This window comes from Neopelma chrysocephalum, unplaced genomic scaffold, assembly GCF_003984885.1.
Source record: "Neopelma chrysocephalum unplaced genomic scaffold, ASM398488v2 Primary Assembly neopelma1_86, whole genome shotgun sequence".
NCBI classification, from domain to species: domain Eukaryota; kingdom Metazoa; phylum Chordata; class Aves; order Passeriformes; family Pipridae; genus Neopelma; species Neopelma chrysocephalum.
In genome coordinates this window covers 1,040,313-1,056,437 of record NW_020897748.1, presented here as the reverse complement: position 1 = coordinate 1,056,437, position 16,125 = coordinate 1,040,313, and the positions used below count along the sequence as shown (strand labels likewise).

At 40.2% G+C, this 16,125-nt stretch overlaps 1 protein-coding gene across 4 annotated transcripts in view; it reads left to right on the top strand.

Annotated features, from left to right (window-relative positions):
* The window catches only part of OXR1 (oxidation resistance 1), a 264,006-nt gene that overhangs the window by 123,215 nt on the left and 124,666 nt on the right, over positions 1-16,125 (top strand). For 3 of the 4 annotated variants that reach the window (XM_027692513.1, XM_027692507.1, XM_027692509.1), the window contains exons 2-3: positions 2,102-2,267; positions 10,449-10,645. In XM_027692513.1, the coding sequence (XP_027548314.1) occupies positions 2,209-2,267; positions 10,449-10,645 (256 nt within the window). In that variant the 5' untranslated portion in view covers positions 2,102-2,208. The remainder of the gene's footprint in view (positions 1-2,101; positions 2,268-10,448; positions 10,646-16,125) is intronic. The other variant, XM_027692508.1, reaches the window with a different exon arrangement.

Below are 16,125 nucleotides of genomic sequence, written 5' to 3'. Positions count from 1 at the left end.
ACTCAAGGAAGATGAGGGGGCATTCCATTTGGGAAGGAGCATGAGGAGAGTTTGGATGATTTCCTGTGAGATCTGTGCTTCTTCTGCCCTGGACTGGCCCCCCTCCTCAGCCCCATGATCTGTTGGCAGGTCACAGAGCGTGGTCTTTACCCTCTCTGCAGCTTGTCTTAATAGTCACACTGAAGGCAGAGACTCTCTTGCTTGCTGCACCTCTGGCCCCAGGGGTGGCATTCCCAGCTGCCAGGCAGCACTGTGGAACAAGGCAATGGATGTCAGGGTGTGACAGGGCAGACTGCCCAGCTGCAGGACGAAGGCCAGACCAAAAGGTCCCCACTTGCCTGGAGGCACTGCAGCCACTGGGCTGCTGTACCTGCCTGGGCTCAGATGCTCCTGGCTGGATCTCTCCTGCTGTTTATCATCTTTTCCCCTTTCACAAAATACCTTTATACCTCACTGAATTTTAGTGATGAGATCAGAATGTGTCATCCCATATATATCTCATGGAATAGAGATAATAATGATGTATAAACTAGTTTTATATTATGAAAGAAGTCTTTAAGTTGTTTCAAGTTGTATAAGCTACTGTGAAAGGCAGAAGAATATGCAATTTGTATTTCCATATATTAGGACAAGCATATCCACATTCTTCGAACCTGAGCTATGCTTGCCCACTGTGCTGATGATTATTTGTAGAGATGGTAGAACTAGAACACGCAAATCTGTCTAACTATAAGAGCATTGTAACTTCCAACCTCCTCTGTCATCTCTTTGAGAAGTTAAAAGGCCCTTTTGCTTCCAAATTTGACTACATAAATGTATGTGTGTTATGATTGCATATAGCGCAGCAATCTCAGGAACATAAGTGCCCGGGGATATTGCAGCTGACTTGTAAACAACTCAGAAAGCAGTCAAGCATAGGGTTGGAATGAGAAATGTTAATGCAATTGCCTAAATTAAAGGCCATGGATAAAACGGCTTTGTTGATGTATAAATTACTTGCAGTTAGCACAGAAAATAATTGATACTATGACAAAGTTAATTACATGGAAAAATACTATGAATTTATATGGCTTCACTGTAAGTGAGGTGTTCTGTATGTCTTAGGGTATGCCATGTAACTCACAGACCACTGGACACTTTGAAAACCCTGAATTAAGTGTATGGGAGAGAGAAGACAGTAATTTAGGATGTGGTCCTCCATAGTACAGGATGTCTGAAGATCTCCCAATAATTTTCAGTGGAATAGAATCTGGGTGCTGGTTGCATAGACTATAATGAAGAGATTTCAGAAACTTACTTCTAATCAGGTGAAGTAAAGGCTTTCCTTAGAAATACAACCTTAAAATAGTCTGGACAGTTTGAATCCATCCTTATAAATAAAGCTGCAATAGATATAATGCTGCAGCATTAATGAAACAAATAAGAATGAAATAGAAATCATAATCACTTTTAAACCATTATGCAAAATTTTTCTGTGCTGAATATGACAGACCTGGAAATTTCAAGACCCATGAAAATTGTACTGAAGTAGATTTGCATAATGCATTGGAAGAGCTTTTGTGAAAATGGAACTAGTGGGAGTTATTTAAATAACAGTATAGCAGCTATTAACAAAATGGCAAAATTCAAAATAGTAATTTACTTTACACATCTCTTCTAAAACATGTCCAGAATCAAGATAACTGTCAGCAAATAGTACAGCATTGCAACCCACCCTCTCAAACTCCTGAAAGAACAGATCCTGAAAGAAATTCTCAGATACCTGACAAAACACAAACCTTAGTTGCAGAGCATATTATTTCCACCATGTAAAACAGCTGTAAAACTTTATACAGCCATGGAGAAGCCATATGATCTTGAGCTGTTAATCCTTACACATGCTTAGGCAGGAAAAGAAGAATAAATGGTTTATGCTATGACTATTCAAGTTCCATTATGTATTTAGCGTGACAGCTGCCATTTTCCTCCATCATCATTATCACCTCTCTCCCTACTCCTGCCATACCTCATCCTCCTGCAAATGTACATCTCCAAGCCCATCTGTGGTGTGTAGAGCTCTTTGACTCCTTTGCCCATGGACTCACTAACGCTTCTCTCCCAGGCAGTGAGAATGCCTTGTCACACTTGAACCACAAGTGGATTCTGGATTCTCCCGCTTGGAGTTCATGGATGTAACCTGGCAGCAACCAATCTGTATGTCTTCTGTAAATGATCCTCCAAGGGTTTACCTGTAGCAGTGCTGTCATGCTCCCAGGAATAATCACAAGGTTTGTGTTCATTTTTGTAAGTCTTTATTCTGTGATATGCCCTTGAAACACACGAAGCTCAAGCGTTGTCTATAGATCTTGTTAAAAGGGTGTGGATTGCCTGTTCCACACAGCAAAAGAGCAATTTTTCAATCGTTTAGATACTCTTCATCTTTTCCCCTCTAGCCTGCTCAAAACTTCTGATTTGACGTTGTCCTTTGGTACAGAGTGAGGGACAGTGACAGTTTTCCTGCACGTGCTGTGACCAATTCCACAAGGATGACTAGGAGGTGGAGAGAGGGTGGTTTGGGTTTGCTTTCTGGTACTGTGACAGTTGAAAATCGTTGAGTCTGCATGGTAATTTTTGATAGTGTGTGTAAAGAGAAAAAGAAAGGTGTTTTGTATGCTGCTGTACTTGCTCAAATATATAATGCTGGGGTATAGAGCAAAACATGATGTTGAAATGCCGCTATTTTTTTTTTTTTTGCACATAGCTCTCATGCCTTTATTGTTTCCTTTCATGAAGCTGGGCTCATTCTTGCATTGTTAATACATACTTGCCACTTAGAATTGCTTTTTGGGCTGTGTAGGTGTGAATTCATTCCTAATCCTTTCATATCGTCACCCATGTGAACGTTGTCTTGCTCGCTTGTTGTGCCACCAAATGATGTCATAAGATGCTTGCATTTTCAGAAAACTGTGCTACATGATTAACACATAAAGTAACAGACTGAAGGGCTTTTCTGCAGTTTTTTTATCTGTTTGTTTACTGTCAGACATTGATTTAATAGCCTCCTATATTCTTTGTGGTTTCCTTTCCTCTGCAATTCATAATGACCAATTCAGGTTGGAATTACAAGAATGTTGCACGCTCACTGCCTGTAGTACTTACATAGTAGTGGATACTTACCGATGATAATACAAGAGATGGAGCATGCATTGAGTGGCTCTTTCCTTGTGAAAACCCTCCATCTTCCAGCAATCCCTGGATCGAGGAATTTGTTTGCTGAAGTACCTGCATGCTCTACAGCCCCTAATGAATGCCTTCCGCCTGACTCCTGTCTGTTTTCGGTACTGAGTGATACTCATAGCCTGTGCTATTAGTTCTGTTAAGCAATTATATACGCCATTCGAAGAAGTATTTAGCTGTGTTTGCTCCAGACATGTTGCTTGCCTTCATTTGGTTCTTCTGAAATTACCATCGCTGTAAAACCATTTGCCACCCCCTTTCCAATGGCTGATGGCTGTAAGGGTCCCTGTGCTCGTCCCCTGCTGGCAGCTCCTTCCCACAGTCTGTTTTGTCTTTTCCCATGAGTAACCGACTCATCATCATCACAGGTGGTTTTTGTCTGTACCAGTCTAATCCTGCTATGTTCCTTTTGGGAAGGGATGGCCAGGGCCATAACCAGGTGATACTCAAGAGCATTAAACAAAATAGTTTCTAGCAGCCCTCTATGGCATTACCTCATGCTGCAAGCACACAGAGAAGCCTCAGGTGGTAAATGGAGCCTTTTACTTGATCCCTTCGACTTGCCAAAGTAGCCAAAAAATGCCAACCATGTGCAAATGCAGATTTGTGTGGTGGCTGGGGGGTACAACCAGTGTGTCCACAGGGGAATAAAATAACTACCTTGGGGGCTAGTCTATGCAGTTGGTGCGGGGACGGGGGATGGGGGGAGGGGAGGATGGGGGGGTTAGGGGGGATGGGGAGGAGGATGATGGTTAGGCCTTCTCCTGTGTTAAAGTCATCAGACCTTTGCAGAGTTGTGTTTAAAACAGTAGTTTACCTGGTTTTTTTCCAGAATCAGATAAATCCTGGCTGTCGACATCAGTTTAAATCACATTTCTCACTACAAAGAAATCAAATTCATAATCAGCTCTTCCAAGCATTCAAAAATATTAAATGCATCTCTGAAGAATAAACATCACTCTTCAAATGAATGGTTTTGCTTCTCCTATTAACTGTGTAGTAAAATTTCTACAATAGTCACAAGGGGCACAAAGAGGGTTTTTTTTGTATTTGGTAGATAAGAATGAGCTAGGCTTTTCTCCAAATCTTTGTTGCAGTAAGGGATTTTTACTTAGAAATTCACAAAGACTTAATTGTACAGATTCCCAGCCCCTGAGATGCTTCGTATTGTTTGTTTCCACCATAAATTTATGGTTTAAACACTTTTATTTCCCCCCTCCTGCCTTTTGTTTCGAATTGGACTGCCAATCATGATGGTTTTGGGTGCTTTCAAGATCTGTTAAGAAAATAATGCTTAATTTTTTTTTCCATCCTGCTTTACAAAAATGCAGTTTGAAATTGTAACATGTGAAAAGGCATACATTTTATTAGAAATGGAATAGAAATCTATTCTGTGGTAGTGAATGCCAGGGATGAACTCCTAATGTTCACAAATTCTATAGCAGATTTCACAGGGAATTCACTAGCCCCAGGACTTTCCATATGTATAGTGTGCCTAGGGTATCAACACCACTTAAGGGTTGATACCCAAACACCTGACCGCATTTTCTTTTTGAGGGAACTGGTAAGACTCTGTTCCTGGGAGGTGCTGCTGGTGAGTGCAGGATGCCAGCTGGGCAGGAGGAGGTAAAAGCATCTCTCAAGAGGTTTCTAAGATACAGTAGAAAACCTTACAGTTGCATGCAGAGGGTAGACAGAGAAATAAAGTGCAAGTTCAACAGCTAGTCATTGTATCTACTTACAGGTATGTCATTCCTCCTGGATTAGCTGAATGAGAAAATCCTCTGCAATTAGTAACCAGTAGGATGCTGAGAGGCAGATTTGGGTTTTGTGGCTCTGTCCAATAGATTAGAGGCACCAAGGATGCATAGAAGGTCTTGGACAGCTGGAGATATTGGGGTGAGCAACATATGTTCTAGGAAAATACAGTGAGAGAGAAATGGAGAAAATGGGGATTTAATGGTTTATTAGCAATAGTGCAATTGAACTACTCAAAGAGGTGTGTCAAATGTATGTTTGAACAGGGTTATCTAAAGCTGAGGTGCTGCTTATCTGTGTTCCAAGCAAACACAGCATCTCCAAACCCAATCAGCAGCTGCTGAGTCACCCCAACTCTGGCCCAACTTTAACTTTGCCCCAGGATGGGTTGCCTTGATTAGCTGTCAACAATTGGTCCTTCAGAGTTATTCCATGTTAGCTTCTCTGAACGAGCCACTTTTGCTGTGAACATGCCTGTGAGAGGACAACCGTATTTCACAGAAGCCACCAGTAGCCAGAAGACAACAGCAGTGACCAGGTCGGGGTTCCAAAGGCTGCAGATTTTCCTTTTTTTGTTGCATGGTTTTCTCTCCCTGTGAAGCTCCTATGATAGCTGCAGAGGAAGAAATTTTTGCGCCTTCTACTTCAGATCTCAAGTTAGGACCTTGTCCTTGTTATCAGGTATGCTTTTCCAAGCCCGACTAGTGCAGCACTGACTTTGAAGCCCTCACTGTCACGCTGTCTGCTGGCTGTCTGCAGCAGCATTTTGGGTCACACCAGGCAATATTGAAAGACCCTGTGTTGCCTGTTTTGGAAAAGTTAGTTGAAGGTTGCTACAGAATACATAGAGTAAAAGATAAAAAGGATTTGCCACAGTATTTCTTATATCTTTTATTTATTTTTCTACAAGCAGGCAGCCTGAAATAAAGCAAGAATGAGAAATGTGATCTCGAGGCATTTCATTTTCAGATTCCTCTCTGACAAAGAATAATTCATTTCAGCCCAACTGTGTGACTGTAATATAAAAAACCCTCCAAAACTAAATGCAACACATAGCTAGTAATAAAGCAGGGTGGGGGGGAAGGGTCAGGCTTACAGAGAATTAATTCTCTTGGCTTCAAAACACATGCTTTCTTTGCAAGACATGGTGGTCTAGTGAAGATACAGTTCAAAGACTGCAATGTTTTTTGAAACTATTTGCTAGCCATGACTGTATCAATATACAGCTCAGGTGGGCTGAAGGAAGATGCATTAGAGTGAGCTGCTTGTTTTTGTCAAGTCATTCCCATAAAATTGTGTCCTTACTTGAACCTGTGTCCTACTCAGCTGACCCTGTTATTGCAGTTTGAATTAATTCAGACCCTGTATCTTTCTGTCTTTCCTGTTCGCAAAAGCATTGTTGCCATGGTCTTTCAAGAACATTTTGACGATATTATGTGCACTTGCTTGGCTGTCATACTCCTGTTTGTTAATTTTGGTACTTAGTGCTTTGGAAGTCTTATTTTTAAATTATTCTCTATTGCAAGAGTAGTTAAGTTTTTGGACATTAATTTGCTACAGGCATTTCAACCGAGTCTTTTATTAATCATAAGTCACTTGAAAAAGGCCATGTGAAAATTTAACTGCTCAAATGACAGGTATTATCCCTTTATTCCTATGTGATTCTAGAAAAATAGACAGAGTATATTTGTAACAACAATCTGGTGTTCCCCACGGTGCAGCAAGTTATTTTATTAGCTACCTCCAGACAGCTTTATTAATTGGACTGTCCTTCAATCAGCCTTGCTGGTGAAGAATGTGTTCATAATGCAATCGAGTATATAAATCATAACGGTATTTTTCAATTTGTAAAATTTATTTCTACTCACCTGTTGTCTTCCTCTGGGGCAGAGCATAGACGTGTAATGCAGAACATATGTACACTTATTGATCTTTAGGCCTCGCTTGCCTTGGTTCAAGGTTATGGAAAGGTACTAAACACTTTGTAGCTTCTTTGCCCATGGCTATTTTGTACAACATGGAAGCAAGACACTTCAATCACAGTGGAAGCTGTGGTCTAAGGTGGGGTATTACTTCTTGAAAACTAATGATTTTCTTCTCAAAAGTAATCCTTTAAATCTTCAAAGATTTCATGTGATAAGGAATTATAGAGACTTTTATATGACCTGAAAGATGGCATATTCAGCAATGTGTCAGAATAACATTATGAGGGAACACCATTTCATTGTTAATGAGTCAATGAAATATTCCAGCCTTCATTTTAGGTAAATATATTTGACCAGCTGTAGGCTTAATCTAGAAGTGTTTAAAAGTCTTCGTTTCTGGAGCATCATTTCAAGCAACAGAACTTTCTTTTCTTCTCCCACAGTGTTTACTCAGAGAGGATGCCGTGCCTTCTTATCTTGATTTTTGTACGTATCAGTGCTCATAGTGCTCAGTTGGTTTATCCAAAGATGTTGGGGATGGTGTTTCCACTGATTCCATATATAGGTCCATCGACCAAGGTCCTTGAAGTAAAGTTATTCTTCCCATATCTGTAAGGCTCTTTGAACAGCAATAGCTAATATAAGCAGCTGGTTTATATGGAGCAGTAGTTGTTCATTGTTTCTCATAGTGTCACTTATAAGTCATTAAAGCAAGTTACTGTGGTATGAAGACAGTGCATAGTTTAACCAGAACCCGTCAAGGCTGGATGCCACCTATATCAGAAGTTTCTCAGAATCACAGAATATGCCAAGTTGGAAGGGACCCACAAGAATCATCGAGTCCAACTCCTGGCCCTGCACAGGACCATCCCCAAGAGTCACACCATGTGCCTGAGGGTATCATACAAAAGCTTCTTGAACTCTGTCAGGCTTGGTGCTGTGACCACTTCCCTGGGCAGCCTGTTCCAGTGCCTAGCCACTCTCTGGGTGAAGAACCTTTTTCTAATATGCAGCCTAAACCTCCCCTGACACAACTTCAGGCCATTCCCTCAGGTCCTGTCACTGGTCATCACAGAGAAGTGATCAGTGCCTGCCCCTCCCCTTCCCTTCATGAAGGAGTTGTAACTGCAATGTCTCCCCTCAGTCTCCTCTTCTCCAGGCTGAACAGACCAAGTAACCTCAGCCACTCCTCATACAGCTTCCCCTCAAGGCCCTTCACCATCCTTTGGACAGTCTCCGATAGCTTAATATCTTTCTTATATTGTAGTGCCCCAAACTGCACACCATATTCAAGGTGAGGCCACAGCAGTGCAGAGTAGAGCAGGACAATCCCCTCCCTTGACCGGCTGATGATGCTTTGCCAGGAGACCTCATTTACTAATTCCCTGAGCAGCCTGAAGTCTGCTCTTCTCATGTCCAAAGTTGAGGTTTTACTGGCACTTTTCCTCCTGTCAACAGAGATTTTAAACTCAATCTCCTTGTAGTCACTGTGGCCAAGACGGCCACCAATCTCTACTTTACTCACGAGATCCACTCTGTTGACAAGCAGCAGATCAAGGAGGGCATCTTTCTGAGTTGGCTCCTCAGGACCTGTTCCATAGAGTTGTTTTTTAGGAATTTTCTGCCCTAGGTTAAACCAGCTGTGTGACACTCCCAGTTAATTTCTGGCAAGTTGAAGTCCCCCATAATGACAAGGGCAGTTTACTTGGAAGTTTAAGTCTCTTAGTTTTAACTGAGTTCTGAAGTAATTAAGGACAATAACTCCAAAGGTGCATTATCTAACTCAGAAAATCCGTAAACCAGAATCTGCTGGACTCTGGAAGGATATCCTGGGGGATATCTGTCTCTACTCTTCTCATTGATGGAGTTGTTGGAGATGCTTGTCTAGATGACCCAGTGAAGCCTTTCTTATATATAGGAGGGATAAATGTCCCTGTCAACCTGAACTCTTTGTGGAGAGTCATTGGAGCTGAGGAACATTCCTTCAAATGCAAGACACCCTAGACTAGTCTAGGAATAAGGTTCTAGTGAAAGTAGTCTTTCTCTATGGACGACATAGAGAAGGTAATTTCTAACCGCTAATTTTCTAACTGCTGGTCCCTTCCCTGGACTGGCAATACCCTGTATGAGTAGAGTAATTTTGCCTTCAGTATAATTAATAAAATTCTACATTCACTTTGATACATTATTTTACCTTCCAGAGCCTGATGACAACCTGCAGATTTTCCAATCTGCTTAGAGCAATTATTATTATGATAGTATTTAATTGGTTAATATGTTATACTAGCAGATTCCATTCTCAGTGCAGTAACTCATGCTGTTTAATTGCAACCACTATGTGGAGAAAATGTTTGAAAGATAAGGAAGCACAGAGCTTCCGTGCAGGAAGGGATACTGCTTAGCATTAAGTTGTTAGCCTAATAAAATTATCCTTTGGCATTACAGAACTTTATCATTTTACTTCACTCACTTCAAAATTTCAAAGTTGTTATGTTCCCTTCATCTCAGATCCATATCTCACTGCAATGCCATAAACCTCTTTTATTTCCAGGATCAAATCATGTAGTCAACTATATACATTTATAGAGACTTAATTTAAGAAAAGTATTGACAAAATCCAATATGTGTGTACTGAACTTCATCATAACGGGACACTTGTCTCTATCCAATAACTCTAGTAGCAAAATAACATCTATTTTATGTTGCTAGAGACAGTGAAGATGCCAGAACTATTGTAAATCAGTGATGGGAGTGTACTTACCCCACTCTGAAGTAGGATTTGAGAGTTATTTTAAGTCTTTCCCTCAGAACTCTGATAAAATGACTAGATCTGAGGAGGAGTGGAGATCGATAGTGACAAGTTGTGATGTTAAATCTGGATGTGTGGGCAACTAGAGGAGTAAAAAACTGGTTGGATGGTCGTGCTCAGAGAATAGTGGTTAATAAGTCGTACTGTACCTGGATGCCAGTAATGAATTGAATGATACTGATTTTTTCTGCAGAAGAGAGATTTTCTTTTCCTCTGTTCACTGCTATTGCAGTGCAAAAATTGTACCTAGGGTTAGTGGGATTCTTGAGAAACAACATATTGAAACTATTGCAGAATGGGAAATGCCGTTGTAGAGCTACGTCTGAATTCAGAAAATCGTCCATCAGTTCATTTCTCTTGAGGCTTTCAGTGACTTTGTGTAAATGATTTAATTTCTTTGTACTCCCCTCATCTGTGGAAACTTAAGCCAGGAAACATAATTATAGGATAATTGTGGGCAGCTCATCTTGGAAATAGATTAGGGACTGATACTTCAAGCAGCTCAGCAGGCTGATCTGAGGGCAGTTTACCATTTGCAGCTACATGGGAGATGGCAGTGCTGTAACTGATTCAGAAGCTGAAAGAGGATATTAATACAAGGCCTAATTTATCACTGCTGTTCTGTGTTCTGCTACGACATGCATGAATTGTTGTACAATGAATATATTGCTGTTATTTTATACATAATCTAGGTATAGAATGATAATTAGTAATACTTTACTGCCTTAAATTGCCTTTAGATTAAAGAAAAAGTCCCAGTCGGTGGATATTAGTGGGCCAGGATGCAACCCGGAGGCAGCTGAAGCTCAGACACCTCAGCCCAGCAGATCTTTACCTGCCACTCAGACAGCTGCCCCTGAGGAGGAGCAGAACAACACCACAAACACCCAAAGGCGCAATCCACGGAGGAGTGATCTGAAGAGATATTACACCATTGGTGAGTTTTCTTTCAGAGACAAAATCAAATATACTTGTTAAAAAAAGCAGGGTCTTACTGTTTATTTGTGGTTTATTTCTTTTGCTTAACTGCAGTTGCCTACTAAGATTACAAATGCACACAATGAACATTAAGATATCATATCTTAATGCTGTTGTCAAATTATCCTAAAGAATTAACAATCTGTTCCAGTCACCCTCACAGTAAAGAAATTCTTCCTCATGTTCAGGTGGAACTTCCTGTGCATCAGTGTGTAAAGCAGGAGATGGAATATTGGGAGGGGAGGGGTTGCATAAGAGTCATAGTGAACAGAAATCCACCACATCATCAAAATGAGTTCTTAATCTAACTCAGGATTAAAACATGTTATTGTCAAATTGACCATAGTTGAATGTTCTTCTGTGATCACCTAAAACATGGTCGTATATGGAACTACAGACTCAGGTTTGCATTTGTCTGCTTGTTAAATTTGACTCACTGCAGTTTCTTTTGGGAACCTTTAAACAATTCTCATAACATGAACTCCATCATTGTTAGTAAGTGAGATGTGCTTCTAGTGATCACAAGGTCTGAGCACTAGTTGCTCAGATCTAAGCTTAGTGCTGTAATAACAGAATGTTGTTAATACATTTGAATATTTTGTTTGAATATTGTGCAGCACTTGATTTGACAGACTTGTTGACTGGAAAAGGCCTCTGGAGGTTATACAGTTTGCTGTTCTGTTTGAAGCGGGACTTCAGCCAACACTGGATAGAACAGCCAAAGCTTTGTCTTGCTGAGTTTTGACAGTCTCCAGGGGTGGATACTCCACTGCCTCTCTGCATATCCTATTGGAACATGGACAGTGTGTCCGTAGACAACTGCATTCATGGGCAACTTGCCCATAAACAGATATTAACATTTGTGAACAACAGTTGTGGACCCTATGGAAATATGAGAGTAACTGACCACAGAAAGTGGCAAAGCTTGCATGTTTTTCTCAAGTATCATCTTACATTATCCTTGTGCAGAGCGCTGGGCGAGGTGGCCTGTCTGGACTGACCCATGGGAGATGTACTGGTATTGTGTTCTTATACATACAGCCTTGTCTATGTGACTTGTCTAAATCCACAAGGAATAAGTTGCTGGAGCCAGTATTATTGCATGCTGTATAATGTTTGACTTTTGCTGACAGGCAAATTAAAGAGACAAGAATTTTTCTGTGTCTTCACAAATGTTTGATGGCACACATTCCTGAATATTGTGAAAAGGAAAGGTTTAATCTTGGACAGTACAATACTGATACCAGATGAACATGTTTACTGTATTGACTGAGTTGTTGTGATATTGAGTCTGTGGCTTTGATAACCTGAGAGAAAGATTAATTACCTTCTTAGAGCTCCCATCAACCTCAACATATGTTAAGTTGTGACCTATATCACCGTCTTGAATTAAAAGAAATTTTCTGTGACTTGTCTCAAAAATGATTTCTAATAGTTAAAATCTAAACAAATAATTTGTTACTTTCTGAGGATGAATGTACCGACACACCTGTAATGGACTGGCACTCTAAAATAGGAAAATATCATACTTTTCTGATGTTTTGCGTGCAGTTGGCTGTTATATAGCATAAACAAGCACATTTGACTTGTTGCTGACTTAATATGATTACACAGACACTTACCTTATTTTGCCTTTGTTTTCATGTTGTTCTGCTTAAAGCAATCTGTGTCCAAGATCAAGCAAATGGATTAAGAAAATGTGTTAGAAAAGTAATGCCCTCAGCTGACTTTTTTCTTTCCATTTTACAATTATTTATTATTATTTGAAGTTATTTTTAAAACATGGTTGTGTTTCTTTTTTATTTGGCTATGCAGGAAGCACTTCGAGATCTTTGTATAAATTGCACTCTGCTTTGCAGATCCAGAGACATGTGAACATTTAGCTTGCACACACTTGCTTTGCAGAAGAAATTATAGCAGCTTGTGTATGCTTGCAACTATAATATAATAGTAGCCTAGTGGTTAGGATGCAGCACTCTCACTGCTGCGACCCAGGTTCGATTCCCATTCCCCCGGGCAGATGGAGCTCGTTAGCCCTGTGAGGCCATCCATCTATGAGAAGGTGACTCTAAACAAACCTACGTCCTGAGGACCTCACTGCCATTGTCCAAGCTCGCTTGGCCCCGGCAGATGAACCTTGGGATTAAAGGGTGGGCTCAGTTCAGCGCATGCTGTGTCTCACCTAAAAAATCCATTGCGCAGGCTTGAAAGGTAAAAGATCTTTCCCAAAATCTTCGTTCGCGAAGACTGACCATTATTATTATTATTTATTATTATCTACTGTGTTCCTAAATACTCTCTAGCATCAGAATATTTTTTAAATTTTTTTGTGTCCCCTTATACACATATTTACCTCAGACCTTTCAAAGTTGATTGTGTAATGAGGAAGGAATATCTGATAATTTCAAGAGATTTTAAAATTTCATCAGCACCGCTTCTACTTTAGAGAGCTATGCACAAGATACTTATTTTGCATTTCATCTTTCCCACAGACGGCATTTCAGATGCTCTCCAAACTTAATGAGTGCAGTTGTACTTTTTAGATGTGAGGGAAAAGTAGGTAAGAGAGAAAAGAACTGATAGGAATAGGCATTGGGGAACAAGTTGTGTACTCGATTAAAACAGAAAATGGAGAGTCAGTGAGGGGGAGAAATAACTCTTCCATATGGCAGGCTCAGCAGGCAGGAAGGCTCCTGCACCTCCAGTGCTGAACTGGTGGGAAGAAATTGAGTGGGAACGCCTAGATTAATAAGATGACTGTAGGAAAAACAGTCTGCATGGTGGGTTGGATTAAGTTTTTTGGAGAACTCTAGAAACAGCACCCAAGATACTTAAAAATAAAAACCTAAAATTAGACTCTTTTGATGCTTCAGGCACTTAAAAATTCAGGCCACTTATTTCTGAAGTGCTTATTGTTGAGCAACTCCCTCGAAAGAGAAAAAGAAGACCCAGATGGGTCTTCAGTGTTCTAAAAAGGGGGCTGGAATATTACACAATGAAGAATGATACGGGTAACCTGAATTCAAAGCAGTAAGGCTGGATCAGCTTAATGCCATGTCCAACTGCAAGAACTACAGCTAGCTTTCCTTTCTGGCACAGCATCATAGCTGGGTAGGACCCATCTGAAGGGTTGCAGGACTCTACTTCATGGTATCATGCCTCAGGATAGATATTTAGCAATTTATTAAGGTGAATGAAGTACCTAATGTTAACCTATAAAGACATGCACTTGAGGAGCCATGAAAGCCTGGTGTGTAGTGCTTAGATACTTCTGAGAGGATATACCCAGTAGATTATTTACCTAGGTACCCTGGTTTTGTAGAGGGTTCTGTTTGCCATTGAAATAAAACTGCAGCACTGGTATAGTGTAAATATGTGATTTAAACATAAGATGGCTGCATAAAAATATTTTCCTCGTCAGGCAAAAGAAATTATGAAACAGGACAGTAGTTCATACTAGAAAATGTTGTTAGAGTACAGTGTTGGTGGGGGGAAGAGGAATGTAGCAATTTTTTTTATTGTATCTAGTAATAAAAGTCTTAATGCAAATATTGCTACTTAGGCTTTTGCTAGCACAACTCATTTCATTGAGAAGACAACTATCAGCTCTCTCAGGAGGCATCTTTTTTTGGTACAGTCTATTATCAGTGAAAGCCATTGCTCTACAGCTACACACACTTAGTAGTTTATACAGAGTGCATGAGTATGTATATGTGTACACAGTATACAGCATGAGGACATTTGGGAAATACTAATTGTTCCCTTCCCTCCAGTAGTTCATTTTTTAAAAATTTGTTTCATGTTTCACTTGTAAAAAAAATAAAGGAACAAGCCCTTTCCTTCTTCAGACTCTCTTGCAAATGAGATCAGTAGAACTCTTAATCAGGAAAATATTTTCTGCTAGCTTGACCTTGCTATATTAGTACTCTGAATTAACTAATACAAAATCAGTGTGGGATAAGCAACTCTGAATAAATACATTTTAAATTACTAAGTTTCCAAAACAATTGTCTTGTAGCTAATCCCTAGGTGATAATTGGGAAAAGACTGATTTTCATGTGGACTCTCAATCTTGTTTGTAAGAGACAAAATTTCAGTGGGTAGTTACTTTGAATTTAGTTGGGATTAGTTTAGTCATAGAATCATAGAATTATTTGGGTTGGAAGGGACCTTAAAGATCACCCAGTTCCAACCCCCCTGCCATGGGCAATGAACCTTCCACTAGACCAGATTGCTTAAAGCCTCATCCAGCCTGGACTTGAACATTTCCAGGGATGGGGCATCCACAACTTCTCTGGGCAACCTATTCCAGTGCCCCACCACTCTCATAAAGAATTCCTTCCTAGTACCTCAATCTGCCCTCTTTTAGTTTAAAGCCATTCCCTCTTGTCCTATCACTGCATGCCCTTGTCAAAAGCCCCTCTCCAGTTCTCTTGTAAGCTCTCTTCAGGTACTGGGAAGCTGCTATGAGGTCTCCCTGGAGCCTTCTCTTCTCCAGGCTGAACAACCCCAACTCTCTCAGCCTGTCTTCATAGGAGAGGTGCTCCAGCCCTTGGATCCTCTTCGTGTCCCTCCACTGGACTCACTCCAACAAATCTATGCCCTTCTTATGTTGGGGACCCCAGAGCTGGGGGTAGTACTCCAGGTAGGGTCTCACCAGAACAGAGTAGAGGGGCAGAATCCCCTCCCTCACCCTGCTGACCACGGTGCTTTTGATGCAGCCCAGGATATGTTTGGCTCTCTGGACTGTGAGAGCACACTGCTGGGTCATGTTGAGCTCCTTATCAACCAGCACCCCTAAGTCACTACTAATAATTTAGAACTCCTAAATGTATTATTGTGAAAAGAAGATGGATATTCTAAGGAATTTAATGCATATAAATATAAGTAATAATTGATCCCAAGAATTATTACAAATGCACAAAACAGTATAAGAGAGTGTTTATAAAGTGAGAGAGTATAGATGATTTTATGGGGATACCTAAAGCATAATCTTTTTTTTCAAGTGATTAATAAATCATAGTCCATTCCTCCTGTTATGAAAGGGAGAACTAAATGAAAACTGATCAGCTTCTATTTAGTGAATATAACTATACCTACCCCTTGTGCTACGTGCTTTCCAATGAGTCAATTTAAGTCATGACTTTTACAATAATTTGGAAGCATAAATAAATATATTGTGTACATATGCAGTAGATTCATTTTCTTTCTGTTTACATACATTCCAGTCTGCTTCTGTAAAATTATTACTTGCATTAAAATATGTCAGACCTACCCGATTAAGTGTGAATTCGTACACATTTAGTACTAAATGTATATGGTGTCACACAATCTGTTCATCTTAAGCTATTATGCCGGACTAATATCTGTTCAAGTGGTGCTAAATAGAATAGAATAGAATAGAATAGAATAGAATAGAATAGAATAGAATAGAATAGA